The sequence below is a fragment of the Lasiodiplodia theobromae genome (genome assembly GCF_012971845.1).
Source record: "Lasiodiplodia theobromae strain AM2As chromosome Unknown scaffold_67, whole genome shotgun sequence".
NCBI lineage: Eukaryota > Fungi > Ascomycota > Dothideomycetes > Botryosphaeriales > Botryosphaeriaceae > Lasiodiplodia > Lasiodiplodia theobromae.
The window spans coordinates 79,071-107,058 of record NW_023336549.1 but is presented as its reverse complement, the minus strand read 5'-3'; the positions used below and the strand labels follow the sequence as shown (position 1 = coordinate 107,058).

At 56.2% G+C, this 27,988-nt stretch overlaps 12 protein-coding genes across 12 annotated transcripts; 6 read left to right on the top strand and 6 right to left on the bottom strand.

Moving 5' to 3' along the window:
• Positions 1-4: 4 nt before the first annotated feature.
• LTHEOB_12589 (uncharacterized protein) lies at positions 5-1,225 on the top strand (the record flags this gene model as incomplete). The annotated part of the gene is made up of 4 exons (XM_035509472.1): positions 5-111; positions 163-247; positions 298-584; positions 652-1,225. 4 exons carry the CDS (start codon positions 5-7, stop codon positions 1,223-1,225), a joined length of 1,053 nt encoding a protein of 350 aa, XP_035364485.1.
• Positions 1,226-2,747: 1,522 nt separating this feature from the next.
• LTHEOB_12588 (uncharacterized protein) lies at positions 2,748-3,779 on the bottom strand (the record flags this gene model as incomplete). Its single annotated transcript, XM_035509471.1, has 1 exon — positions 2,748-3,779. One exon carries the CDS (start codon positions 3,777-3,779, stop codon positions 2,748-2,750), a length of 1,032 nt encoding a protein of 343 aa, XP_035364484.1.
• A 1,591-nt stretch (positions 3,780-5,370) lies between these two features.
• LTHEOB_12587 (ATP binding protein) lies at positions 5,371-6,505 on the bottom strand (the record flags this gene model as incomplete). Its single annotated transcript, XM_035509470.1, has 2 exons — positions 5,371-5,615; positions 5,917-6,505. 2 exons carry the CDS (start codon positions 6,503-6,505, stop codon positions 5,371-5,373), a joined length of 834 nt encoding a protein of 277 aa, XP_035364483.1.
• A 456-nt stretch (positions 6,506-6,961) lies between these two features.
• Positions 6,962-8,278, bottom strand: LTHEOB_12586 (ATP binding protein; the record flags this gene model as incomplete). Its single annotated transcript, XM_035509469.1, has 3 exons — positions 6,962-7,777; positions 7,836-7,936; positions 7,990-8,278. 3 exons carry the CDS (start codon positions 8,276-8,278, stop codon positions 6,962-6,964), a joined length of 1,206 nt encoding a protein of 401 aa, XP_035364482.1.
• A 229-nt stretch (positions 8,279-8,507) lies between these two features.
• LTHEOB_12585 (Nuclear pore complex subunit) lies at positions 8,508-9,660 on the top strand (the record flags this gene model as incomplete). Its single annotated transcript, XM_035509468.1, has 3 exons — positions 8,508-8,517; positions 8,565-8,805; positions 8,865-9,660. 3 exons carry the CDS (start codon positions 8,508-8,510, stop codon positions 9,658-9,660), a joined length of 1,047 nt encoding a protein of 348 aa, XP_035364481.1.
• Positions 9,661-14,647: 4,987 nt separating this feature from the next.
• On the top strand, positions 14,648-17,167 carry LTHEOB_12584 (Six-hairpin glycosidase-like protein; the record flags this gene model as incomplete). The annotated part of the gene is made up of 4 exons (XM_035509467.1): positions 14,648-14,800; positions 14,851-16,460; positions 16,511-16,748; positions 16,799-17,167. 4 exons carry the CDS (start codon positions 14,648-14,650, stop codon positions 17,165-17,167), a joined length of 2,370 nt encoding a protein of 789 aa, XP_035364480.1.
• A 673-nt stretch (positions 17,168-17,840) lies between these two features.
• LTHEOB_12583 (alcohol dehydrogenase) lies at positions 17,841-19,012 on the top strand (the record flags this gene model as incomplete). Its single annotated transcript, XM_035509466.1, has 3 exons — positions 17,841-17,964; positions 18,020-18,459; positions 18,527-19,012. 3 exons carry the CDS (start codon positions 17,841-17,843, stop codon positions 19,010-19,012), a joined length of 1,050 nt encoding a protein of 349 aa, XP_035364479.1.
• A 360-nt stretch (positions 19,013-19,372) lies between these two features.
• Positions 19,373-21,117, bottom strand: LTHEOB_12582 (Hexokinase family protein; the record flags this gene model as incomplete). The annotated part of the gene is made up of 2 exons (XM_035509465.1): positions 19,373-20,510; positions 20,624-21,117. 2 exons carry the CDS (start codon positions 21,115-21,117, stop codon positions 19,373-19,375), a joined length of 1,632 nt encoding a protein of 543 aa, XP_035364478.1.
• Positions 21,118-21,538: 421 nt separating this feature from the next.
• On the top strand, positions 21,539-22,453 carry LTHEOB_12581 (Gamma interferon inducible lysosomal thiol reductase; the record flags this gene model as incomplete). Its single annotated transcript, XM_035509464.1, has 3 exons — positions 21,539-21,783; positions 21,861-22,272; positions 22,325-22,453. The coding sequence occupies 3 exons, from the start codon at positions 21,539-21,541 to the stop codon at positions 22,451-22,453; spliced, it is 786 nt and encodes a 261-aa protein (XP_035364477.1).
• Positions 22,454-22,919: 466 nt separating this feature from the next.
• Positions 22,920-23,804, bottom strand: LTHEOB_12580 (Adaptin ear-binding coat-associated protein 2; the record flags this gene model as incomplete). Its single annotated transcript, XM_035509463.1, has 1 exon — positions 22,920-23,804. The coding sequence occupies one exon, from the start codon at positions 23,802-23,804 to the stop codon at positions 22,920-22,922; it is 885 nt and encodes a 294-aa protein (XP_035364476.1).
• Positions 23,805-24,431: 627 nt separating this feature from the next.
• LTHEOB_12579 (2-hydroxy-3-keto-5-methylthiopentenyl-1-phosphate phosphatase) lies at positions 24,432-25,831 on the bottom strand (the record flags this gene model as incomplete). The annotated part of the gene is made up of 5 exons (XM_035509461.1): positions 24,432-24,522; positions 24,576-24,812; positions 24,862-25,241; positions 25,290-25,303; positions 25,741-25,831. 5 exons carry the CDS (start codon positions 25,829-25,831, stop codon positions 24,432-24,434), a joined length of 813 nt encoding a protein of 270 aa, XP_035364475.1.
• Positions 25,832-26,174: 343 nt separating this feature from the next.
• On the top strand, positions 26,175-27,797 carry LTHEOB_12578 (uncharacterized protein; the record flags this gene model as incomplete). The annotated part of the gene is made up of 2 exons (XM_035509460.1): positions 26,175-26,799; positions 26,848-27,797. 2 exons carry the CDS (start codon positions 26,175-26,177, stop codon positions 27,795-27,797), a joined length of 1,575 nt encoding a protein of 524 aa, XP_035364474.1.
• Between the last annotated feature and the right edge of the window lie 191 nt (positions 27,798-27,988).

Below are 27,988 nucleotides of genomic sequence, written 5' to 3'. Positions count from 1 at the left end.
CACCATGGCTCCTGCCGCTTCACTCGCTTCTCGCGCTGCCGACGAGCCCATGGTCGGGCGACCAACAAATCCCGATGGTCTGGTCCTCGAGGCATGGGCTCAGGGCTACATGTACGTTCTCACCTTCCCAAAGCGCTGCCAGACCACTCACGCCTTGCCCAGGGTCGGCAGTTTGGTCATCATGACCTGCATCACCATCGCCAACATGCGCCGTGGCGTGCTCCTGCACAAGCTCATTCTCATCGAGGTTGGTCATTCCCGATGCGGAAAGCGTGCAGCATCGCTAACATCGACCAGCTCATAATGGGCATGTTTCACGGCACCTTTATCTTCGCCCACGAGCCATACTATGGCTGGTATCTCTCGTCCACGGCCATCTTCCTCAACGCATCCTGGTGCCTGCATAACATCATCGCCTGGCTGAAGAACAAGCCCTTCCTCTCCCGCAAGGTCTCCATCTTCTATATCACCACTGTCGTCATCGCCCTTGGCTACTGGGTCCTCGAGATCTATGCCAACTTCGCCTTCTTCAACAACATTAACCGGATTTTCCTCAAGACCCGCCCGTGGGAAGCCTTGTTCCGGTAAGTTCGAGTGATGTCAACACTAGACGACACCGGCTGACCAAGGCGCTATGACGCGACCCCGCAGTGACCCATGGTGGATCTTCACGACGATCAACCTGATCTACAATATCCACACGCGCTACGACCTGTCCGTCTGGCACATCGTGCGCATCTCGCCGCGCTTCGGCGTGCTGCTCGCTTCCATGCTCCTTTCCATCCTCTTCATCATCGTCGATATTCTCGCCGTCACCCGCGTCTTCAATGCCCACGCCCTGCCTGACGGAATAAATCCCTTCTGGAAGCTTGCCTTTGTCTTCAAGTGTCTGACCGACACCATCGTCCTCGACGACTTCAAAACTGCCCTCGATCGACTCAGCAAGGCGAGAAAGCGGCAGCTGAGCAACGGCCCCGACGCCCTGGAGGACGGCAATGTTGAGGGCGTTGACGGCTGGGCCCATGGGTGGAAGGGCGTTGGTAGCGGTGGCTCGCCGAAAGAAGGCAAGGTCAGGAGAATGAGCCCGGCGACGCAAAGGGTCGAGGACATCAAGTTCGCCGACAGAGATGAGGAGCAAGATGTCGTTGCACCCTTGAGCTTGGAAGATGCTCTGAGATTGCCCAGAAGATTGGAAAGTGGGCATTCCGAGAGACGCCTGATTTGAAAGAGGAAAAGAAGGAAAGAAAGATAAATCCTACTCCAGCAAGTTGCGGCATACTCATGCGGGTACGTACACATCTTGCACCCCGCTGCGAGAAGTACCTTCGAAGAAGTACCTTCGAGTCCTCAAACCCTCGAGTCTTCGCGCCCTGAGAATTTCCCCGAATGTCGAACGGAGAAGTTGAGGATCCATGCGACTGCGACCCAATCATACAACGAAGATCCTTGATTCAGGAAAACCCTAATCAGTAACCACCACAACTGGGAGAATAGACTCTGCATCAACTACTGGAGACAAGACATTCAAAAAATTGCCATGTCACATTCCCCGCAGCGCCAGACGATGCTGGAGATGCGTGAGCTTCTATTTTTGGCCTAGGGAGTAGATCACGATAGGCCAACAGATAGGCTCAGCACCTGCAGCATTATGGGAGGTCATGCGGGACATGCCGGCTGCCTTACTGGTCCGCTACGCGCTCCACATAGACTTCCCAATCACATCCAAAACAAACCGTTCTGGGGGATGCAATATCAATCCGTGGAGCCCAGCCGCTCACAAGGACAATCAGGTCCATACTTATCCTCTTCACTAAAAATATTTCATTATTCTGAATGTGCAATGCACGTCAATTTCTATTTTTTCCTTCCTCGCGTTTCGTGTTTACAGATACCCCGGCCGTGAGCAAACTTTGTTTCGAGAGCGATATTCACATCATCCTGTAACCCATACCATTTCCACATACATACTCTGCACCAGCGGAGGAATATATTAAAGCATTATCACAGCGGTTACTGATACCCGAAACCTATCAAAAGTGCGATATGCCGTGGATTACCCGATGATTGCATGAAGATCGGAGATTATTATGCATGTCGTTTGCTGTGAGCTGCTTTATGCGCAGCACCTCGCAAATTCCAGGGGATTCGGTGATTTTTCAAAAGGAGATCGAAGCCATTATGTGCCAGCATTACTTTAATGCATGAACACTATGACGCACATGTTCTCACAATTCTTCAGTTCTCTACTGACGTCAAGACAGCTGAAATCCGTTCGATTGTAGAGACAATGAGAGAATTATAGCTACATAGTCGTAGTAAGAGAGAGAGGGAGAGAGAGAGAACCGTGAGAAGACCTACAGCATCAAACTCCGATCGGAGAGCGTATCACTCGTTACAGCCAGGATACACCATAGCTTGACTTTCCATTTTCGGACAGCCCTAAAACTCTCCATTGTTGCATTTCAACAGGAAAAAAGAGAACGTCTGTAAATTGAAAAGGGCTTTTCATTCGCCCTTGTGAAGGGATAGAGAGAACGCCGCCCATAGCAGGAATAATAATAGTAGGCTTTTCAACCATGGGAGGTCAGGTGGATATCTTGCGAATATGGACGAGGAAAAAAAGAGCAATTGATCCGCTGGAACGCTTAAGGGTTATGGACAGTTTGACGGACGCCTAGGCTCCCGAAAAGTTTATGATCAAGAATGGGGATAAGAGCGCAAAGGGAGATTTCGTTTGGCAATGGCATCTAACCACGCGAGGTGAGACGGATATTTCGAGGTAGTGTTGGCATCACAAACTCCTCATCGTCGTCAGATGGGTTGTCGTCGACCTCGATCGTGTCGGTCTTCAAGTCTCCGTTCATACCGCTGCTGAGCGGCACTGGTGCTGCAGCAGGCATGAGCTTCGAGTCGGTGTCCATTAAGTCGGGTTTGTTTTGCGATCGACGTTGCTCTTCACGTTGCCTTGCCTTTTCGGCAGCCTTCTCCGCCTTCTCCTTCTGCTTCTCGATTTCGGCTTCCGCGACCTTGATCACTTCCTCGAAGCTCTTTCTGGCGCCTTCGAGCTCGGTCCGGCAATCCCCATCCCGGAGCGATTGGTGTGCACCACGTTCACAGAGGCTTTGGGCGTTCTCCAATGCCTTGTCCGCAGTATCAAATCCCTCGGAGCCGCCGTCACTGCCAAAGCCACCCGGACCCATGCCCCGGGTCGTGCGGAAAGCTCCCAGACCGGCGCGTGGTCGGAACTGCAGCTTGGCAAGGACGGGGTCGAAGTCATCGCTGTTCTGGTCGTCATCGTCCTCGGTCTCGGCGGACATGGCCTCCATGCGCGCGGCCATCTTGCCCTTCCTCAGCATGTTCCGGCCCGTTCCAATGTTCCGCACCAACGTTTCAAAAGCCTTCTGCACCTCTGCATCGTAGTAGACGACAATCATGCTCCGGGTCCGGTACTTGGTCGGGCCAGACGTCTTGGACAAGACGGAGGCGGGCTTGCGCTTGCGATTGGCATTGGCCAGGGCTTGTCTCTCGGCCTGGTTGGGGATGTGCGGCTCCTCCGGAGCAGGCGGGGCGGCGTCGGTGCCGTCCTGCTCAAGAAGGGCCTCTTTCCCTTCCTTGAGCGTCTCGGTGGACCCGGTCTTCTTGACTATCTTCTGGACGACGGGGACCTTGGCAACCTCATCCTGCTTCTCCTCGATCTTGGTCGCAATGCGCTGTAGGTCCTCCAGCCATGCAGGGATGTTGTCGCGGAGGAAGGTGAAGCACTTCTCAGAGTCGGACATGGTACGATATGGACGTTGCGGTATTTACGGCAGTGCGCGCGAGGGGGATCGACGTTGCGGGTACGCCCTCGGCTGCAGAGCAAAGGCTCGCGTGAGGTAAGGACAGGAGATGGCGGATGTGGCGGACGAGAGACGGGGTTATGGGTGGACTTGGTCAAGTCAATGGCGAGTGGTACGGCCGACAGCGCCTGGGAGGAGAAGGGAAGAGGAGAGAATGCGGGCGAACGACCTGGGGCCCTTCAGAGACGACGAAGGATAATAGTGGAGAGGCAGGGATTCGATGCACGGGCGGTCGTCGTCGCGATTTGCTCGACCGGGGTAGGGCGGGAGCGGCAGCAGTTTCGGTCGGCGGCGGACGGGGTTGGTGCCCTTGCGGCGATGGCAGCGAGCGGGCAAGAGGGCGTGCATACGACATCTGTCGGCGCAGGAGCAGTACAAGTAACGGAGCGGAGGCGGGAGGTTCGCCTTCGCAGCCGGGCCGTCCCTGGGCTTTGGGACGAAGCCCACCACAAGTCACGCATGCGAAGCTCTCGCCTCGCATTCGCTTAAACCAAAGGCTGTTCTCGCTGCAGACACGCAATTTACCGCTACGCCGCCCGGCCACGCCGCCAGTTCAACTTCCACCCCGCCGTCAGCAGTCCAGGAAAGCCCGGCGGCCGGCTGCAGCTAGGTATCGTACTCCAGGGAACACCTTGCTTTACCACGTTGCGCTCAACACCACATCTGCACGAAGCCACCGCGCGTGGGATGGCCAGGCCGCGGCGCAGCCGACTTGCGACCGGAGAAGCTTCGCACCCCCAGGGGCTCCCACGTATCGTCTAGCAGCTCTGAGTCGCATGCTAGACGCCGCGTCGACGCCGCAGCCGTTGGCCCCGCCGCGCCGCCGGTGGTCCCAATTCCTTAGTCACAACGGCGGCCGGCAATCAGCAGCGTCGCGGGATGGCTGCGAGATCGCCCCGGCCTTAGCCGCGTGAGCGCCCGCCGCGCTTGTCTCGATCCCCTCCCGTGCCGCAGCCAACTCCACCGCGGCCAGGCACCAGCTCCATTGGAGGAGAATTTCGCAGCGCGTCGAACCATTGGCTCGAGCAACCCGCCGGCCCGTGAACCTGCACGCTCGACCGTTGCAACGAGGCTGCATGTGTTGCTGAGTTGTCCTACGCTCGGCGGCCCGTAAGAGACAGGCGTGCCAGCCCAATGGGAGCGACCCCATGTCCTTAACGGCGCTTAGGTGAGCGGTGTGGCCAGCCAGAACCGGTGGGACAGAATACCCCAATTCAGCGCGCGACGACGACTTGCAGCACATCACGCGCTCCGCGCGTGAAGACATTGGACCGGGTTTCGACACTGCAGCAGCAACATGCCGCCGCGCATGTGCTGTGGAGTCGCACAATCACGCCTGCCCCGTCACCATCCGAGCTTGTTGCTAAGCCAGCCCTTTTTTCCTAAAATGTCCAATGCACTCGATCAGAGTTTGCCCCTGTGGTCAGCACGCGTCGATGTGATGACGTGCAGCTTTCTTGATTGCTCCTGTCGTCAGCGCCTCAGAAGGTTGTACGGAATGCACTCCTCTCCCTAACAAGCCCATTCATCTCTATGGCCACAGCTCCTGCATCTTCCATTCGCCCGTGCTCTCTTGATATGTATACAAGTAGCGTCTAGCCTTCTCTGGATCGCTCAGATCCGTCTGTTCCACCTCTTGCGGCCTGATCACAACCACTCTGAAATGCTTGCGTGCCACGGGGTCATGCAAGTCCTCGACTTTGGTCCCCAGCTTCAGGTTTTCCTTGTCATACGGCTCGGTGACCGGCCTCCCCGGAGGCGGTGCGCGGAAGCTACCTGGAAAATGCGAGGGCGGTCAGCCAGAGGTCGTGCAACGCCGCGAGCATCGTGACACAAGCATCCCCGGTGTGTGGCATGCTCGCGTCTCTTTGCTCGTACAGGGACCGAGGCAGCTGGGTGTTCTGGAAAGCGCCTAGTCGCCTTGCATGTCTGCTCTCCAAACCTGGGGTTCCACCTAATAATATCTGCCTCACGAGCATCTCCTGACCGAGCCATGTCCAATGGCTGCCACAGTCGCTTCGTATCCGACGAAAATGAAGTGCAAAGGAAGACACCATCGAACGAAAAAACGACGTACCTCTCAAGGCAGGGGAAGTATTGCCAAAGTGCCCGGTGACCTCCTTCGCCCAGCTCCAGTCCGCTTCGCTCCCGGGCTTGACGACCCTCATTCTCTTGCCAACCTCGCTCTTGACGGTGCGCACGCCTGAGCTCTCCTCGCCGCCTCCTTCAATGTCTGGCCCGATTATGAATGCGTCGCCTTTGATCCTCCACTGCGTCATCGCAGGCGACACCCAGTAGACGGCCTCGACAGGGCCGCCTCCGCCGCTGCCCTGCCATTGCTCCTCGCTGCTCGCATGGCCGGGGCTCGAGCCGAAGATCTGGGGCACCTTGAGCATGCGAATGTCCGTCGTGAACGTCGGCAGGTCGCTCTCGTAGACGCGCTCGTTCATGGGCGCGGGGTTGTGCTTGTTCTCTGGCAGCTCCGCCCAGAAGCCGCGGAAGATGCAGTACCGCGCGCGGGGGAGATACGGAACCGCAGAGCCCTCAGGGGCCTTCTGAACCGTGGAAAGGACGAATTCGGGTGAGTCGAGCTTGGATAGGTGCGATAGAAAGGTGCTCTTCCAGGGCGCGGGGCCCTTCTCTGCGCTGGCGGACGTGGACGACATGGCGCGCAGAAATTGCGCAAGGCGAGGTTGCGCACGCAAGAACGCTATTGTGGCGGTGATTTAGTAGGGTATCTTCTCGTGCAGCGAGTGTTGGAGCGATTGGGTGCATATATAGTCTTGTCGTGGTGGGCTGATAGCTTTCAATGACGCGGCGACTTTGGAGCTCTAGCTACGTGGGGCACGAGTAATGACGTAGAAGAAGCGCCGTCTTCAATCAGAACCCATGATAATTCGACATCACTGAAGTCTTGAGCACGATTACACAAGAAAGTATGGAGCTCTCTATGTGAGAGGTATCATTGTTCACCAACTACGTACTTAAGGTCTTGCTTCTGTCTCCAAGGACTCTATGCGACAGAAACATCTGCTATTCTAGGATGCATCACCCGTCTACTGTTGTGGGCATCTAGTTGAATGTTTTGAATGTTTTTGATAATTAATGCAAATCTTACTTTTCTAACCCTTGCGCACAACCTTGATGCCGCTATCTCCCCCACCTGGAGCACCTTGCTTGCTGAGCGCCTCCATCTCCTCAATGTCCATGTCCTCGAAAGATTTACTTCCTGGCGCGGGTGGCTCAGACTTCCCACCCTCAGCTGTCCTCACGCTTCTCGGTCCAGGTGGGGGTCCGCCTGCTTCAGTCTCTGCTTCCTTTTTCCAAGCTTCTCTTTCCATCTCGTCGAACTCGTCTCTCCTGTCGAGCCAGCGCTCCTGCACATCCCGCGGCTCAAGCATAGTTTCTCCTTCGCGCATGGCAATTTGCCAGACAGTCTCGTTGACCCCCTCGTTGCTGCCAAAAGCGTATCCGCCAGCGCGGTCGATGGCGCGCAAGAGCGTCAACATAGACTGCTTGTCCTCAACAGCCAACGTATGGAATGATAACAGGCCGAAGTTCTCAATCATCTCGCAAATAGCTGCGTTCAAAGCTGAAAACTTCGACTTTGGCCTCCGAGAGTCCTCATCGTCAATGTTGTTGAAGTCCACTTCCTCTTCCTCTCCCTTATCCATCGGAGGCTGGGCTCCTCTGCTACCGAACCGGGAACCCTGCTCAGCTTCCAGATGTGGGAGTAGATAGTCCAGTGCTTGGACTTCCGTGTAGAAATCGAGGTTGAACGGTAAATCTGGGTAGTTGCGAAGATTGTCGATTTTAGTGAGGACGTTGATGTGGGGAAGATCCATCTGTAGCATTCCGCGGAGAGCAACGAGGAGCGCTGATATGTATAGCGAAGGTTGGGAAATCACGAATGAGTCGCTCAGCTGCACTACTACGAGCTGTTCCAGCGGACCGTCAGCTGCTATCAACGAAGACCATCGGGGAAGGATTGCGGACTCTGTACCCGAGTTTTTCTAACCTCAAGAAGATATGGCGCAGTGAGGAGTGGTGCGTGAAGAGCTCAACTTGTCCGGGGCAATCGAAAAGTATGTAATCCTCTGTGGTACCTGCGGTCAGTAAAAGCGCGGCGCTCCGCGGAGGAGCCACGCACCTCCGAGCTCCTTCAAGCCTGCCTCGAGCCAGTCCAGGTTGTGCTCCAGTTCCTCCAGCGCATACAGAACGCCTCCGTTGGGGCCAAGTTCTTCTGCTTCCATGATCTCCTCCAAGGTCACAAGATCGCGCACGTCAAGGGCAACGGGGTATGAGGTGTGATCGTTGGCGGGGTCGAGATTGACGACGGAGCACTTGCGGCCGATGGCGGACATGAACTGGTGCATTCCATTGCAGTAAGTGGACTTTCCCGCACCGGGCGACCCTATTACCAGTTGTGCGAAAGGCATTTTGGGCGATGTTGCAGGAGTTATTCGGGTTGCGACAAAAAAAGTGAAGCTCGAAGGCGCTGGAAAGACGCGCCAGCGCCGATCATGACGAACTGGCGCGGCAGGCGGGGCCCAGAAGTCGTTGCCGCCGTCCGTTCTGCCACCGCCTTGCCTTCGTCAACACCAAACAACAGCTTCTTTTACCTTGCACCTTCTTCCTTCACCACAGCCAACCGCTCCAGGATTCAAAATGAGCTCCAGTAAGCTCCTGATTCTGCCGTCTCGTCAAGCGCTGACCATTTAACAGACCAGTTCGAGCTCGCGCACCCCCCGACTGACGCAATCTCGTCCCTCACATTCGCGCCTGGCATCCCCACTCGCCTACTCGTCTCGTCATGGGATAAGCACGTGTACATTTACGACACGCACTCGACACCTGGTGGCGAACTGCTACGGAAAGTTGAGCACCGCGCGCCTGTGCTAGATGTATGCTTTGGCAAGGATGAGAACGAGGCTTTCAGCGCCGGGCTGGACTGGGACGTGAAGAGGTGCGAATACCACCTGACAAGACAGAGTCGCGCGAGACTGATCAATGCGCAACATTTAGGATCGATTTGCAGACGGGAGAAAGCTCCGTGCTCAGCTCTCATGAGGCTGGGGTCAAGTCCGTCGTTTACAGCCGCGAGCATGCCCTGCTAATATCGGCGTCCTGGGACGCGACGCTACACGTTCACTTCCCCTCTGACACCACGCAACCGCCGACGACGATCCAGCTCCCAAGCAAGCCCTTTTCACTATCAATCACTGCGACCAAGCTCGTCGTCGCTATGGCGTCGCGCGCAGTGCACATCTACGACCTCAAGGCCCTCCAGATGCTCTGCTCCGAGAACACCGACCCAGCAAACGTCCTCTCGCCCGAGCCGTGGCAGCGACGCGAGTCGTCACTGAAGTTCATGACACGCGCCGTTGTATGCATGCCCGACGACGCCGGCTACGCCAGCAGTAGCATTGAGGGTCGTGTCGCCGTCGAATGGTTCGACCCCAGCCCCGAAAGCCAGGCACGCAAGTACGCCTTCAAGTGCCACCGGCAGAACATTGACGGCGTTGACACTGTTTACCCTGTCAATGCCCTCGCATACCACCCACACTTCGGTACATTTGCGTCTGGCGGTGGTGACGGTGTCGTGGCGCTGTGGGACGGCATTGCGAAGAGGAGGATAAGGCAGTACCAACGCTACCCTGCTAGTATTGCTGCTTTGGCCTTCTCGGATGATGGAAAGCACCTTGCTGTGGGTGTGAGTCCGGGTTTTGAGGACGGTCAAGAGGACATGCCGGAGGGACCGGTGAAGCTCTTGGTTAGAGAGCTCGGAGAATCCGAGGCAAAGGGCAAGGGTGCAAAGTAGGGAAAGAATGAGCAGAACAAAGGAGTCTGGAGTCTGGAGTCTGGTCATATGGCCGGCGATAATCTCGCCTATCTCTACTCCGTTGCAAGGAGCCGGTTATCTCAAGCTTGAAATGTCCTTGCAACAAGCACATTCGAGAAAGCCACGAGGGTGGATCTATTCATAATCACTCAGGGCCATGACACCAACATGGCGAAAATGGTTAACCCGAATTCTCGCAAATCGTTGCGAAAGAAAAGGCTCGGGCAGAAGAAGCTCGCAATGGCAAGTATATCAATCCTGTCGTACTTGCCAAGCAATAACGATTTCTGTGGTCATTAGCAGAGAGAGATCATAGATTGAGTAAAAAAACACGTTCGAACAGTTCATGATAACCTTAAGCGCAATGTTCGACATGGATTAAATATGTTGATGATGGTCTCTATGCTGGCAGATTTTATATGTGTGATGTTCACCTCTGCATTTCGTTGCCTTAACAGGGTCATTATTTTTGTTTGCACTCTGTCGTATAACAACCGCAGTGCTTAGAAGCGCGAATCTACCTACTTTTTGCGACGGGAAGAGTGCCGTGTGGTGGCTTCCGAATTTGGCGGGCGGCGGCGTACACGGAAGGCGCGCGCGCGCCTTCTTCTTTCTTGCGTCTCTCACTTGGCTGCCTGGCCATCTTCCTTACACCGCATTCTTTTCCTTTTGTGCTCAATCTTTCACTGAAATTCTCACACCAACGGCATTCGCTCGCTCTTCGTTTCTTCATTCGTGAACGCGCGGCAGCCTCTCACCCATGGGGTCAAGTCGAAAGAATAGGGTGCCTGCATCAACGGCCCCAGCCTCGATGTCTCGTCCTTCTCACTCACGCGAGTCGTCGGTAAGGCCTCATGCAATGCTTTCTGCTATGACCCCGTGATTGATTCGGAATTTCACGGCAGACACAGAAGCAAAAACGACCGCGGATCATGAGCGGATTGCATCCATCACAGGATGTTATCGGCGGAATGACTCTTCCGTGGGAAACTTCAACGCCGGTCACGACTGAGACGCCGCCCTCATCCAGGTACACCACAAGGGGGGCCGTAAATGGCTTCCAGCGAGGGATTTACGACATCAAATATCACCCAATGGATGAAATCACAAGGCCGACGGCCTCAGCCAAACGAGAGCAAAGACTCAGGGCGCAAACCATAGAGAGTGAAGACGAGCCTATCGTGCTATCGAGCGGTAGCGGCTCGGATGTGGAAGATGCAGATGCCGACGAAGAAGAGGGCCCAAGTAAGTTTACTTAATGTACGTGCACAAATGCTTCTAACGCTACGTAGTTGTTCCTTCTCGGAGAATCACATCAACCCAGCGAAGCAAGCGGACACGGCGTTCAGGTGCCGCCAAGCGACCACTTTACAATACGAAGAAACACCCCGTCGATGATCTCTTGAGTGATAATATCACAGTAAATCCTCTACGGCCTACCAAGAAGCGCATCACTCGCATGTCCTCCGGTACCGTCCATGCAGATACGCCTCAAGTAGTTACACCAGAACCAGCAACAGCGGGTGGAAGGACTATTGCCTCGATGACTGACAACCGTGTACCCCCTCCCCAATTTCCCGAGGAGTCTCCATCCTCGATGCAGGAGACCATTCAGCGTGCAATGGCGGTGGTCAAGGAAGCAAGCCTACTTATACCGCTCTTTCCGGCAATAGAAGCGCGCCTGCAGAGATCCCGGTCACCGATACAGGTCTACGAGGATCGCGGCGTTGTCCACCGTACCAAGTCTAATTCCGCAGTGCTACATCTAGGCGATTTCGAGAATGAAAATATCCGAAACGTCTCGCCTGCCAGCGATGCTGTCGATAGAGCTCTCGATGACATTGCGATGGGAGTTCATTCTTCTAGCGGCGATCTGCACGGTCATGATGATGAAGAGACCGGGTATGGCCTGGTGTCAAGGCAACCAAGCGAAGACATCGACCAACCTCGACATGAAAGCTCAAGTCATCACATGCCCCCTCCACGTCCACTATCACTTCCACTGGCTTCCTCCTCCGCTGGCCAGCGTTCACGAGGGCTCTTACAACATTCTTCTCAGCAGCTCTTGACATACTCGCAGATTCAGAGACTTCAGGAGCCGCCGTCAACAGGGAATGCCCCTCATCAGTCGCAGCTCGAGAATGACGTTCCATGTTCTAAAACTTTTGCGAGCTCTCGAACTGTTTTAGCCAACGGCAACGACAATGGTCCCCAGGAGCAGACAATTGAGGATAAAGACATGAATGACTTGATCGACGAGTTTCTTGAGAGTTCACAAAGTGATACTCAGAGTCCCCAGGTTACCATCCCATCTTCTGGCGGAGATATGCCCCAAGAGCGGACGATCATAGATACTCACCTGACGGTCTCCCAGTCAGAGGCTCAGAGAAGCCCACGACTTGGCACCCAGATTCCTGAAACTTTCGAATCTTCTGACGATGCCACTTCAGAAGTAGGATTACAGCACTCCCAAGAGCTCTGATCAAAGCCTCGTTTGCGCTTGACGTCCGGGAAACGGAGCTTCCGCCTCTCGTCCAGATGCGATGACTCAAGTCTCTTCATCATGTTGCTACTACACCAACTCGCTCTTCGAATGGTACACTGTACGTCGCTTCTTGTGCTTCACCAAAGTTTCGTACTTTCTATGCCTCTCAGTGTACGGATAGCGCAGTGCAGCCGCCTCTTTTTTTTTTTTTCTGTTTGCTGACATATTTATGTGCGTCCTTTATCGTGCTTGTTTGATCTTTCGCGAACATTAACATCAATTAGTCTTTGTAGCTAGAAGGTAGATGACAATGGGCACAGATTGCTGCGTACAATCGGTGGTGTGCCTCTATTGCGGTCCAATGCTGATTTTGTAAAATACGAAGAGAACTTTGGAGGCCATGCGAAGGAGTGGCTCGGGCCACGCGTTGAATAATTCCTCGTGACAACCTAATATCTTGTAGACGACGACATCATAATTATTCTTGTCAAGAAGACAGGATAGCTCAGGGCCTGGCCAGGGCGAGACACCATTTCAATAAAGCCTGTGCTTAACACGGTTTTTGAGAGCAAGCGCTCCCGTGTGGAGGACAAAGAGCCAGTGAAGGATTTGCATAGAAAATATGAGGGACATGTTGAACGAAAAGTGATTCAGTGGCTGTTTTCATGAGCGGCGCTCCATAGGAAGTCAGAAGGAATTGCTTCATCGGGAGAAAGATACCTTAATACTCCACTTTCTACTCCTCAGGCGCGGAGTTTGGATCCACTCTCGACTCCCGATGATGCAACTTTTGTTGTGGAACCCCGAGAATACGAATATCTTAGAAATTCAGAGCATCAAAGTGATGAGTCTAGGCAGATTTAGACGTCCACGGACATTAAGCTCTTCAACGAGCAAGTGCGGTCTGATAGAGATCGGGTGCATCGCTTGAGTCTCATCAACCAGTTCCAAGAAGTGGAGACTCTAGAAGCGATGCTTAAGCTTCTTTCTTTCCCTGCAAGGCCGCCTGTGATCCTATCCGGTTCCATGGTTCCTTCCCGCACAGCGATATTACCAAACTCGGCAGCATTTGCCTTCGCGCTCTCCACTCGACGCGTCCAGATCAACCACATGCGGTCAGATCACGTTGGATAGGCGAGCTGCCTCTCCATATCACTCGCCCAGATCAGGTTTAGCGTCGTTGCCCCGGCAGGTGATCCAGGTGATCGAGGTGATCCAGAACCACTTCGAAACTTATAAATACCGGCCTCCTCCCATCTCCTTGCCTTCTTTCTTCTTTAGCTCTCTCTTTGCCTTTTGGCTTGGATCGAGTTTGTAGAAAGGCGAACTGGAGGCGCATGCGACGCAACGATCCACGCCGTGAGGTTTCTCAAAGCAAACTTGAAAGAGTTACACTGAGTTTTATCCCTCGGGTGAGCGATGAGGAAATGTTTCCGAGCTCCCTTCGTTGAACGACTGGACTTGCTCCGGTCTTCGAGGAAGAAAAAGTTGAAGAGCTGCTTTGGATCATATATCGGAGTTTAAAGGCGACAATACGAGCAACAGCTGTTCCCGCCAGAGGGAGCCCGAGAATTCCATGACCAACGGGAAAAGTTGCACCAGGAGAGAATGGGATTGCTCACAGAGCTCCACGATGAAGCCATTGGAGGGCACATGAATGATTCTCGCGTACGGATTGACCCTCCGCCGCAATATGCGGCCATTCCGGACGATGTCAATCTCTCCGGTAGAACATCCCCTCTGGGAAGCACTTTGGCGCCCGCCAATACCACTCTGGCTACTCGAGAGCAGTAATTGAAGCAACTTACGGACAATTTATACACCGCCGAGCTGCGTAGTCGGAAGGACAATCATCGAAGGGTGAAAGCTGAGGACCAAGTCACATCTGTTCAACGTGAAAATGAAAGCTGAAGCGTGACAGCATGGATCTGCGGTACGAAAATGAAATATTGCAGAATTATGATGCGGCGTTGGGGGGATCATTCACGGAGTAGGACTGCAGCCGCCAACCCAATCCGTGTTAAACTTACAGCTCATTTCCCTCCTCTTACGGCTCAACCCAGGTAGAGGACCCTCCACTTGCCTTCACCGCCCATTAGCATCCCGAAAACGCAGCCAGGGCAACGTCTGGAGCGTCATTTGCGGAGCCCTCTTGAGCCGCAGGTGCTCTTGCAGAAAAGGCGGAACGCTGATCGTCAGAGACACATGAGAAACCACACAAATAGATACCGCATCGGATGCGGCGGACAAGAGTCGAAGATTGCGGAAATGATTTTAGGTTTCGGGTTGGAGGCTTCAAAGGAAATGCACGTAACCCCGCCTCCTCCCGGGCGGCAAACAGGAGATTGGTGGCCTCACTTCCCCGCACACAAAAAAGGAAGGCAGAACGACGTACCACAACCGTTGCACACTCATTAAACGCAGCGATCAAAATGCGCTGTTTCACCCACGTCTAGACTTTTGAAACCCATCCAGTCCGCCATGCATTATCGACTCCTCTTACTCTTATGGATTACACAGCGCGTAGTAACTCAAGCAAATGACGATTTCGACGTGCTCGATTTCATCGACCCACTCATCGGCTCTAATAATGGCGGTAACGTGTTTTGCGGCGCCACACTACCTTATGGAATGGTTAGTCTCTCTTTATCCTCCTCTTGGCCCCTCTGCTGAACAACCACCAGGCAAAAGCATCCGCCGACGTCGACGGGCAGAATACTGGCGGCTTCTCCACAGACGGAAGCAACGTCATTGGGTTTTCAAGCCTTCATGACTCGGGCACCGGGGGCAATCCTTCGCTGGGGAACTTCCCTCTGTTTCCACAGCTGTGCCCGGAAAACGACATCGACAATTGCCTCTTCTCCAAGCAGGCTCGGGCCACGCCCTACGTCAACGACTCGGTGGTCGCCCGGCCGGGATACTTTGCGCTGACCCTGCAGAATGGTATCTACGCCGAGATGACCGTCTCAAAGCATACCGCGCTTTACAATTTCAGATTTCCCGATGCGAGCACGAGCGATGGTGACCAAGTTGTTCCGATGATCTTGCTGGATCTTACGGATCTGTGGGACAGTCGCCAGAACGCAACGTTTGAGGTCCAGGACTCGCGAATGACGGGCAATGGCACCTTTCTGCCGAGCTTTGGAGCCGGGTCGTATGAAGTGCATTTTTGTGTGGATTTCTTCGGCCATGTGGATTCCGTGTACGACAGCGGCGTCTGGGTCAATGAAAGAGGCGGCGTCGATCAACAGAGCATATTTGTCACGCGGGGCTTCAACAACTTCTACCTGCAGGCAGGCGGATTCGCGCGGTTCCAGCCTGGAGCAAACAGGACAATCACCGCCAGGATGGGCGTGAGCTTCGTCAGCGTGGAAAAGGCGTGCGCGAATGCACAGGCGGAAATCCCGCGACCTCTTTCGGATTTCAACAGTACCAGGAAGACGGTGGAGGATGCTTGGAGGGAGAAGTTGAGTCCACTTACGTTGGAAGTTGGGGACGTTAGCCGTGATCTTCAGACGAATTTTTGGAGCTCGCTCTACCGGACGATGATATCCCCACAGGACTACACAGGCGAAAATCCCCGGTGGGACTCCTCGGTCTACTACGATTCCTTCTACTGCTTGTGGGACCAGTTCCGCTCTCAGCTGCCAATGCTGACCATTTTGGATCCAGTGACGTACTCGGATATGCTGAAGAGCCTTCTGTTTACTTTCCAAAATGAGGGATGGCTTCCTGACTGCCGAATGTCGCTGAGCAAGGGTTGGACGCAGGGGGGGTCAAATGCAGACGTGGTGCTTGTGGACGCGTATTTCAAGAACGTCACTGGCATCGATTGGGACACAGCGTGGGAAGCAGTCGTGAACGACGCCGAAAACGAGCCATTGGAATGGTCGAAGGAAGGGAGAGGCGGACTAGTATCCTGGAAGAAGCTAGGCTACATCCCAGCTCTCGACTTTGATTATCTCGGTTTTGGGACGAACTCGAGAAGCATCTCCCGTACCCTGGAGTACTCTTACAACGACTTCTGCATCGGTGCATTCGGAAGGTCCTCTGGGAAGGAGGGATACGAAACTTACTTGGCTCGGGGCAACAACTGGAAGAACCTGTTCAAGGAAGACCAAACGTCGGTAATCAACGGGACGGACCCAGGCTTCGTTGGTTTCTTCCAGCCAAAGTACTTGAACGCGACATGGGGCTTTCAAGATCCCATTTCATGCAGTCCTATTGCTGGGTTTTGCTCGCTGACTACAAACCCATCGGAGACGTTTGAATCCAGTATTTGGCAATATCAATTGTGGGTTGCGAATCATGTTACCGGGAAAGGGTTACTAACATCTCGTCCAGTTTTGTGCCGCACGATATCGAGACACTGATATCAAAATTTGGTGGCGACCAACGCTTCGTGGACCGACTCGACTACTTTCATGAGTCCCCGCTCGTGGATATTGGCAACGAGCCTGTGTTTTTGAGCGTGTTCCAGTATCATTACGCCGGAAGACCTGGGCTTTCATCGAGGCGCTCACATTACTACATACCTTCCCGCTTCAACACCTCATACAGCGGTCTGCCTGGGAATGATGACGTGAGTTCTGAACCGCGTGGGTTTGCTTGTGTTGCTGACATGGTCTTCAGAGTGGTGCCATGGGCTCGTTTGCGGCCTTCAACATGATGGGGCTGTTCCCCAATCCCGGACAGAATGTCTACCTGATCATTCCACCCTACTTTCCCAGCGTGCAGGTGCGGCACCCGTTGACGAATCGTACCGCGACAATCCGGACGGAGAATTTCGACTCGGCGTACGTAAACGTCTTCATCCAGAACGCGACGCTGAACGGAGAGCCGTACACCAAGAATTGGATTGGGCACGACTTCTTTACGCAGGGCGGCGAACTGGCGCTGACGTTAGGAAGCGAGGAGAGTAGCTGGGGGAGGGCTGTGGAGGATCGCCCGCCGTCCGAGACTGGGGGAGATCAAAGTGCGGAGGCCACGTGGGAAGTTTAGCGGTTTCCGCATCCGTCGTGTCTACTAGACGGGAGGCCTGGTTGTTGTTGTCAACGTGATCCTGGTCCACGAAATTAATCGGGACCCTTCCAATTCGTGACGGCCCAGAGCGGTAACCCGCCCGATTGCTTGATAAGGCACAATAAGGAAAGTCTGATGTGTTGATTACGCACAGATGATTAGTGAACGGAGCCGGATAGCTGCCGTGGCACCGTGCTGGTCTGGCCTTGGGTTGTGCCGAGGGTGACAGGCAGCCGGTAGACAGCCGGTGGGTTTGCGACGAACAGCCGTACGTGCTGCGTTGAGTTACGGGTGTGTTGCCCCAAAGAGATGCAGAGTCGATGTTCTTGGTTGGCGCCGGCCGCGGGGCAACTACAACTCCACCCAACTGCCCCTCAGCATCAGCTGTTTGCTCCACAGCAGTTTGCGCCCCGTTGCCCGAGTCATGGTCTCAGGAAAGCCGTCGAATTTCCGTTCGACCATAACGCAAGGATGCCGGCCTAGGTACCCCACAGACGATAGTTACGTCACGACCATCCGATGATTAATGCGGCCATAGCTCCCAATTTTCAACCCCATCACGTCCATAGCTTTCTACGATAAATTGCCCGCCTGCCCCGCTTCCGTTTGATTCATTTTTTCAGACCAAGATACCCCACCAGTCGCACACACCATGTCCAGCGTTCCCGCAACCCAGAAGGAGTGGCGCGTCCAGGGCCAGAATGGCAACGACTCGCTCATCCTCAATGAGCAGGCGCCCGTTCCCAAGCTCGGCGACAAGGATGTCCTTGTAAAGTGTGAGTTCTACCCCCTTCTTCAAAGCCCACAGCCAATTGACCAGCAATCCCGCAGTCCACGCCGCCTCGCTCAACTACCGCGACCTCATCATCCCGCGGGGCATGTACCCCTTCGCCCTCAAGGATGGCGTCGTCCCGGCCTCTGACGGCGCCGGCGAGGTCGTTGCCGTGGGCCCGCGCGTGACGCGCTTCAAGCAGGGCGACAAGGTCGCCACGCTCTTCAACCAGGCCCACATTGCCGGCTCGCTCGACAACGTCTCGGTTGGCACGGGCGTCGGCGGCGTCGTCGACGGCTGCCTGCGCCAGTACGGCGCCTTCGACCAGGAGGGCTTGGTCCACGTCCCCAAGAACCTCAACTGGCTGGAGGCCTCGACCTTGAGCTGCGCCGCCCTGACTGCTTGGAACGGCCTGTACGGTCTCGAGGGCAGGGCTCTGAAGCCGGGCGACTGGGTCATCACTCAGGGCACCGGCGGTGTGTCCATGTTTGCGCTGCAGGTACGTTTTGCATGCCGGGAACACCGTTGTGCCTCCTCCTCTTGAAAGCTGACAATCTCTCCCACAGTTCGCCAAATCCGCCGGCGCCAAGGTCATCGCGACGACGTCGAGCAAGGAGAAGGCCGACAAGCTCAAGAAGCTGGGCGCCGACCACGTCATCAACTACAAGGAGGTCGCCAACTGGGGCGAGCAGGCCAAGCAGCTGACGGGCGGCCGCGGCGTCGACTTCGTCATCGAGGTCGGCGGACCAAAGACCATGGCCCAGTCCCTCAAGTCGATCCGCATCGACGGCATCATCGCCATCATCGGCTTCGTCGGCGGCCAGCAGCAGGAGCAGCCCACCTTCCTCGACTGCCTCAGCAACCTCTGCACCGTCCGCGGCCTCCTCGTCGGCTCCCGCGCCCAGTTCGACGACATGAACCGCGCCATCGAGGCCAACGACATCCACCCCATCGTCGACGACCAGGTCTTCTCGCTCGAGCAGACCAAGGAAGCTTACCAGTACATGTGGGACCAGAAGCACTTTGGCAAGCTTACCATCAAGATCGCATAAGCTTGATAATGATCAAATGTATATTAACGCTGTGGTTTTGAATGCAAAAATTGATATCAATGAGAACGAACGGGAAGCGTGGATCTAGTCGTGTTGCTGTTTGGTCTGATACCACAAAAACAGATAACAAAAACAGGGGCGCTGTAGGTTACATTTCCGGTTTCGAGGTTAGAGTTGTTGTCATTAGTCGCTATAGGGCGAGCTATCAGTGTGTAAGTCCCCCTCTTACCCATCCTAACTCCTATGCCCGCTTCTAAATGCCCACACTATGATTGCTACCAACACCATAGAGGAACAAAAAAAAACAAAAACAAAACACCACCGGTGACGAGGTGAAGAAATGAATATAGGGCAAGCTCATCACCTTGCTTCTGCAAACATGCCTGCCAAAACGGCTGCGCCAATAACTCCCCCATCCTTCGCCTCGCCGAGAACGACCCTCTTGGACGAATTCTTCCGCGAACCTGCAGCAAGCAACGTATCTATCCACTTCTCGCAGTCCTCCAAGTAGCCGGGATACTGCAAGATCACGCCGCCGGTATGGGCGACGATCAGCTGCTCCTCAGCCTCACCCGTCGTCGGCGCGCCAGGAGAAGAAGAAGAAGCGGCGTTTGCATCTGCTTCCGTGTCCTCAGCGTCGTCGTCGCCGTCCAGATAAACCTCGCCAACGCGCGCCAGCAGCCCCACGATCATAGCCGCCACGAGCGCCGCCGAGCGGACCTGCACTGCGGCGGCCGCCGCACGGAGGAGCCCCATGCGCTCCTTGGTCCACGCGAAGCTGCCGCCGCTGGCCGAGCGCGGGGGATACAGCTCCTCCAAGCTCCTCTTCAGCTCCGCGTCGTCGGCGAGCGCGACGACCGTGGCCAGGAACTTTGTGGACAGGGAGTTGCGGCGCATGAGGGTCGGGGGCAGGTCGTCCTTGGTGCCGCAGCCGCACTGCTCGGGAAGTAGTTGAACTAGGACGAGGCGGACGAGCTCGCCCAGGTAGCGGCCCGCCGTCATGTACTCGACGGGCTGGAAGCCGGGGGCGTCGCACGCGCGGTCGAGCTCGGCGTCCCAGATGGTCGGGACCTGGAGTTGCTTTAGGGGGATATCGGTGCCGCAGACGGACCACTCCGTGTTGACGACTATCTTCGCGTCTTGCGGAGAGGTCTCCGTCGGGAGATCTAGAAATTGCGTCTTGAAGGAGCCGAGGCTGTCGACGGTCATGGGGACGGTTGCGTTGGTGCCGGTGCCGACGACGAGGCCCATGACGACGCGGCTGTTGCTGGAGACTTTGATCGAGTAGGCGAGGGAGGCGTAGGTGGCGACCGTGTCGTTGGTGATGGCGGCGATGCGGAGCTTGGGTAATGTGGGAGTTGCTTTTTGCGGGGAAATGAAGCCGTTGGCGCAGTGGCGCGCATATCCGGCGAGGAGCATTTTGCCCAGGTTGAGGTCTGATGTGATGGCGAAGCCCTTGCCCATGGGCATGAGCGTGGCTTGGGATATTGCATCTTGCCTTGGTAGAAGGAAGCTGGTCAGCAACGTGATCACTCGCAAAGAAGGCAGCGAAGATGGGCTCAAGCTCATGTAACAGCAACAAAAGCACGACCAAGGGCTGAGAAGACGCACTTCATAGGAAAAGAAAAGGTTATGCCCAGGGGGATCGCGTCAAGATCCTTGATGCGCAGGGTTGCATCGTCGAGAGCTTCTCGGACGACAGCAGCTATGCAGTCACCGATCCAAATAAACAAATCATCAGCCTGGTCCATTTTCAAGTGCTCTTCAATCGGCCAGGCGCGCTCATGGCAGCGGTGAATTTTGGCTGGTCTGTCCGGGACATGATGGCGTGATGTTGAATTGGAGTCATCGTTCTGCTCGCCCGCCTCGCCCAACAGCTTCACGAAGCCAACGCGCAGGTTAGTGCCGCCGACATCGATGGCCAGGAAGGTGCCAGTTTCGCGGCCAGTAGGCAGGGCAGTCACTGGAGTTGCGAGGAAGTGTTGGGTCGACTGCTGGGCCAGGTCTCTGTACGTGTCGGAAAAGCCACGGGCCAGCTGCAAGAGGTCGCGGGTGTTGATGTGGCGGGTAAGCGGCTGCAGCACGGCAGCACAATCAAGGGCCATCGCTGTTCAGGACGGCTGCTCTGGTCTGGCGCGGTATGTGGAGGGGGAGTGTGTATGGGGGAATTAAGATAACGGGGTATAGGGAGCCATATCTGCCGGCAATAAGATTGCTGAAAGCAGCTGGTAGCCTTGCGCCTCGGGCAGGGTTCCGAGCTGTGGCGGGCGGACGGAGTCGAGGGTACGCCAGGCTGAAAGCGGCCCGGATCGTGGGCGTAGGGCGGTTGAGCCGATGCAACAGTCCCGATGCTTGCGCCCAGCTGGGATAGTGGAAGCTTCCGTGATGCCTGCACCTGCTGCCCTGGACCCTGAGTGCTGGTGCCTTCCGTGCAACGTCAGTCCCGCCCGAGCTCTGATCTCCGCCTCTAGCTCCCCACGCCCAACCCGCTCCGCATCTCTGCACCTCCCATCCCCCACCTGCGCCATGGACGAGAAACATCCGCTGCCGCTTGCTCGTCCCTCCGAGCCCCGCCAACCCGAGCCCTCGCGTCCGCGTCGTGCTCTGTTGGCCGTCTTTGTGCGCGTCGCCGTCATAGCTCTGCTTGCTTTGTTGGTCCTATTCTTCCCGACTGGCATCCAGAGTCGCCCCATGATTGCCTGGGACGAAGATGCCATCCCTCAGACAGCCTTGACCGACGTCAAGAAGGTGCCCCTGGAGGCTCACATCATGTATGGTCCTACTGTTCCGCTCCCCCCGCGCTCAAAACGCCACCACAACCTTGTCTAACGCTATCTTCCGATCCTAGGTCGAAATGCCCCGATGCCCTCGACTGCCTGCAGCTGCTTGTATTGCCTACCATGGTCGAGATTTCGGATCGCATCAACTTCACGCTCTCGTACATTGGCAAGCCCACCGACCATGACGACGGCGTTGAGTGCAAGCACGGCGAGAGTGAATGCTTAGGAAACATGATTGAGCTGTGTGCAGCGTCGGCTTATCCTGACCCGAAGATCTATCTTGGCTTTACGTACTGCCTTACTCGGCAGTACCAGAAGATCCCCCAGCGCCACATGATAGAGGACTGTGCGATGGAGCATGGCATCGATTTTGCCAGGATCAACGACTGCTTGACCCAGGATGATGGTGGCTTCGCGGCCGACCTGCTGCAGGCCAGCTTCGTGAGGAGCTCTGAAGCCAATGTCACCAAGAGCTGCACGGTGAGTGAACCTGACAACATCCTGGAAGAAATCCCACTAATGATTGGCAAAGATCCGGCTGGACGAGAAAGTCCGCTGCATTCGAGACAATGGCGAATGGACGGACTGCCCTGCTGGCTCTGACCGCGATTCGCTCATGCGGGATATCAACGATCTGTACGACCAGCTCAACGGCGTGTAGATGACCCGAAAAGCGATGCGGAAATGCGAAGAAGCTAGCTTGTCTTGAAAGCCAATGTTTCTCAGGTCTGCTGACCTCTCAGCACCGAGGATCTTGCTGGAACGGTAGGTATTTTTATCCTCTCGACACCCTTACGCCGGACAAAAAGTTGGACAGACTGCGGATTTGACGACCCTAGCCAAGAATGAATGCATGTACGAGTCAACGAGGCGATGTAACCTTTCACCAATGGAGTAAATTCTGTATCATGAATGTCTACGACGCCATTTTAGGCGTGAGGAGAGGACTGCTGAACGCTTGACAAACGCCGTGACGCATGCAGGTTTCCATTTGTTTAGTGAAGCCAAGAAAAAAAAAATTAGGGTCAGATACGCTCACTGGAGCGCAGTTCCGGATCCATTGTTGAACTTTGGTTGAATCTGGAACATTCACCTCACGCATACATCTTTTTCTAGATATGCCCGCCTCACTGGAACTCTCCAAACTCTCCGTCGTCGAAGCCCAACTCCTGCGGACTTGGCTGCTTCTCTGCGGGCGGCATTGCCCCCTGAGGTGGCAACGGCCGACTCCTCCGCCTTTCTGCTTTGACCGACGATGCACTGGGTGGCGGAGGCAGAAATGGCACCGGTCCACCACCGCCGCCGCTCGCGGGCGGAGGCTTGATGGAGAACAAGGCGGCCTGCGCGTCTTTGTTCTCCTCGCCGGGCGGGCTCCCGCTGCTATTCCTGTTCCGCCTGCCCCTCCCGCCGATGTTGACGGTGATGGTCTCGCCCTCCTTGAGGCTGAAGTCCTTCTTCTCCTCGGCGGCGGACTTGGACGAGGGTCGCGCGGAGCCGGAGGAGGAGCCGTTGCTGTTGCCACCCTTGGGCTCGAAGCCGAGCACCTTGCGCGCGTCCTGCAGCGAGATGTTGAAGTCCATGGCCTCGCTGCGCTCCTCGAAGCCGATGCCCAGCGTCGCCTTCATGCCCTGGTTGCGGAACTGCACGGCGAAGAAGCGGCTGCTGTCGATGGCCTGCTCGACGACGGCCGGCGACGTGTAGGGCGCGGCGGCGAAGAGCTCGCCGGTGGCCGGGTCCTCGACGAGCAGGTCCACCTTGACGTCCTCGCTCGGCTGCTCGGGCGTTGTTGTTGTTGTCGAGGCGGACTTGGGGACGGCCGTCTCGAGCAGGCGCATGCGGCCGGTGAAGATCTTCTTGCTGCGCTTCTCGTCGGTCCATTCGGCGGCCGAGTAGCCCTTGTTCGAGGAGAGCGGCGGGATCTGGTAGATGTGCACGTTGGTGGCAATGAAGAGCACGCGCTGGATGGCGTCGGGCGGCAGCTTCTGGCCGGTCGTCGGGTCGATGGTCTCCATGGTGGGTGAGGGCGGGGGGGAGGTGAGGCGGGCGGGGTTACGAGCGGTGAAGGATTTGGAGGAGGAGTGGGCGGAAAGTTTAAAGGGAGGGTTGGCTTTCGTGGGGGAGAGGTTCGCGGCTGGGTGGGATCGGGCCGGGTGCGGAGGGTCAATGGCTTGGTGGGTAGGACGTTGGGCACTGATGTTTCTCGCGGTGTCGAGTGCCCCTGGTGGTCTGGTGAAATAAAGTCCGGTAAACCCCCGCCGCGCGCCGCGGGGGAAATTGAGGGGCACTGGGCTGGTGGTTCAGCAGATCGATCGCCGAGCAGCGAAACACGGCCTATAAACGCGAGGGTTGCAAGGCGAGCCTCTGGCTTCCAGAAGCAAGCGGGAGGGGTGGTGAGAGCATGATGGGCGGGCGGTAGTGATGCGTTGTCAAAGTCGCTGCAGCCATCCAGACACCAAGCGCAGCCCGAGATCGACCTTGCAGAGCGAAGCGCTCCACTCGGCGGCCAAGCACAGCGCCGCATCATGTGATCTTGCGACCGGTTCATGCCCCTCTATTTCTAGCCATGTCTATCAATAATACCAGCCCACCACCAGGGTGCGGCTGCTTATCAACCGCAGCCATTGCGGCCCGACCCTCGTCTACTTGGCGTGTCCGTTGACACCCGCCTGCCCGCTCTTGTACTGCTCGTAACCCTCCTTCGCCGCCTGCTGGACGGAGGTCTTGCCCTCACTGGGAGCTCTGCGTCAGCGCCGGTGCGTGAGACGGGGTCAGATGATACATACACTATCTCCTTGACCTTGGCCAGGATGTCCTTCCAGTCGCCGAATACGGTGAAGGGGATATCCTCGCGCACGCAGTATTGGATCAGGTCGTGACCCTTTTTGGCGAACAGCAAATCAGTCTCCCTCGCTGCCGAGAGGTCACTGACGCCGTCGCCCGCGTAGAACATGGTCGGACGCTGGCCCTCGGGCAGCTGTGCGTAGGGGCGGAGCGTAAGCGACTTGTCGTGGCCGAATCCGCTGCGCAACCGTCAGAACCGCTGTTTGCTTTTTCCCTCTAGCCGCCTACCTGTCGTCGTGGAAGACAATCTCCCAACCACCCTCCTCGTTGATGCTGCTCTTGCCAGCGCGCGGCCTCACGTCGTTGGCCACGACCTGCATCTTGACGAACTCCGGGCCGACCAGGTGCTCGAGCAGCGCCTTGATGATGGGCTGCATGCCCGACGAGAGCACGACGATGGGCACGTTGTTCTCCAGCGACCACTTGAAGAACTCGTTGAAGCCGGGATCCAGCTTGATGTTCTCAACCAGGTACTTGATGCACTGATCGTACGGCTTGTTGATGCTGTCCATCATCTCCTTGAACGAGTCGCGGAACGTCTTGACGCCGTTGAGCGTGTCCATGTTGCCCTGGCGTCTGAGCGGCTGGCCGAAGCCGATCGTGTCCGTCTTCAAAATGGTTAGAATCCGCTACACGGGGCAAATTCAGACACGAACCATGAAGTCATTGCCTGTCGAGCTTCAGTATTCATTGTTCCGGCGTTTCCGTCTTGCAGGCAGACAGAGCAGTACAGCTACTCTGCGAGCATCACGGCCAGGGCACACGCAGGCGGGAACGAGGCAGGATCCCGCAAATCGATGGACACCACGTGAAGGGCGCTGTATCTCCAGGCCAGAACCAATGCTTCGCGCGTGTTTGTATTCGCGAGGAAGCTCAACTCCACATGTAGAACTGTACTGCTCTCTCCGTGTGCCCAAGAGCGCCTCTAAAAGGGCAAATAGAAATGTTCGAGGCTGGCAAATACGGCGATCTTCATGCTTTCGAGATCGAGAAAGTACCCGACGGTCCCGCCTCGCAAGACAAGAGGCATCGATCGGGGAAGAGCATGGCCCCGGTACTAGCCAGCCTCGAGCGCGAAGACAGGAAAGGGAGATATTTAGAACTTACTGTCCTGAAGGGTGATGGTGCCGTCGAAATCGGTGAAGAAGACGAACTTGGGGTTGGACTTCAGCGCCGAGAGATCAGGAGCGCCAGACATGATGTGGAGTGAGAATTAATGGAACAAAAGGAAGCAAATTGGACGGTCTATCGCGGGAGAAGACAAGTCTATGGTGAGAAGAGGTCTACGGGGGAGAGGAGGAAGATGACAAGAAGCCAAGTCAACAAAAATCGCAATTTGCGACCTGCCGCCGCAGCCAGCCCCGCGGTCGCAGCGGGGATCATGATTGCGCGTGAGCCGTCGCCGCGCCGCCGCTTGGCTCCCGGACGCCAGCCCTCACCGCCTCCGCCCGCGGCCTGTCGTCCGCCGGCCAGTTGTGCTGCCACCGATCCAAATCCATCGGCATCAACTCCATTCCCACGGCCACCCGCCCTCCTTAGAGATGCGCCCGGCGCTGCAGCACGCCGCCCGCTCGCTCTCCGACTATGCTGCGCTAACTTTCGCCCAAGCCCGGCCCACCGCCGTCTCCAAGCAGTCGTCCGTGTGCTTCCAATGCAAGTTGCGCGCCTTCTCCGCCGCCCCGCTCCCCCCGAGCAAGAGGACGCCGCCGCCATCTGTGCGTGCAGCCATACGTCAATGGTCTTCCACTGCACGCCTGTCTCAGGAGAAGCCCTCCTCCGGTCTCCACGATCCTCAATCGCCAGCCGTTGAGGATGCCGCAAAGCGCACCTCCGACCTGTCGTCCCAGCAGCCCCCCGAACTACCTCCGTCCCCAGATGCATCAGCACCCGCACCCTCGAATGAAACAACGCCTCCGCCTTCACGAGAGCCGGAATCTCCACATGCCTCCTCATCTCCGTCTCCAGAACCCGAGCGGGTCGAGCAGGTTCCAGACGAAAAACTACCGTCTCACCGTCAAGGTCTACGATGGGAGGTCTACAAGCGGGCCACTGCCTACTTCGATGAGCTGCTACCGAAGCTCATCCTTGTTGGGCAGAAGGTAAATAGCTACACCGGAACAGACTTCTCTGGCATCGAGGCTCTCCGCCAGGAGATCAAGCAACAAGGTGAGATGCAGCCGATTACTTGAGAAATGCGTGCTAATGACTACGCAGAACGACTCGTCCGATCCCGCCGTGCTCAAGTCGAAGATGCGAAACGCGAGCTCGAGGCCGCCCAGTCACAACAACAGGCATCACAAAAGGAAGTTGTCGGCCTGCTGGAACGGAAGCACTCCTGGTCTGCCGCTGATCTCGAACGGTACATGTCTCTGATCCGCTCTGAACATCTCAACGAACAAGCCGTCCGAAGCGCCAAGGATGCCGTGGTATCCGCTGATCGGGCTCTCGAGGAGGCCCGCGCTCATCTGGAGAAGCGTGAGCGCGCCCAGTACCACGAGGAGCAGATCTGGAGCGACACCATCCGCCGGAACAGCACTTGGGTTACCATTGGTCTGATGGGAGTTAACATTCTGCTACTTCTGAGCCAGCTTGTTGCTATCGAGCCCTGGCGGAGGAGGAGACTTGTCAGAGAGATCAAGAATGCACTGGATGAGAGGACCATGACAGCCGCAGTTCCAGCAGCCGGCATTGGGGCTGCTGCGGTCCCGATCGTCCCCGAAAAGGCCACGGAAATCGCTGAAGCCGCCGAGGTCCGCTCGGCCGACGCTGTTCAGAAAGAGATCGATGACGTCGTTGAGCCGGCTGGCGTACCGCTTGAGCGTGTCGAGTCTGCAGATGCCCCTGAGACAGTCACGGCTGACCTGTCTGGTCCGGAACCCACTATACCCCTCCCAGCGCCCGAACCTACTCCGGTCTTTGAGGAAAAGCCTGTTCCGAAGGAAAGGCCTGTGCCGATGAGGAGACCTGTTCCGATGACTGCACAAGAGAAGTTAGTCTTCTTTATTGAGGACTGCAATCTCTACCTTCAAGACCTCTTTAGCGAACGATCCATCTCTGTTCGCAAGGTTGACGTTACCACTGCAGCGCTTCAGGGTGCTGTCGCTGGAGCTGCGTTTATGGGAGTCCTTGTGCTGGCCTTCCTGAAACCCAGTGGCGGCAATTAAAGGGAAGCCACAGTAGATGTATGTACTGTACAACATGTAAAAAATCATGAGTATGAATGATTATGGACCATAGAAACAATTTCAGATGACAAAGTCGATTGTAATAATAGTACTGACTTAGACTACACCTGCGAACCGGGATGAGCGCACCATTCACACATCATGTCCGCAACTCTGACGTTCATCTATTT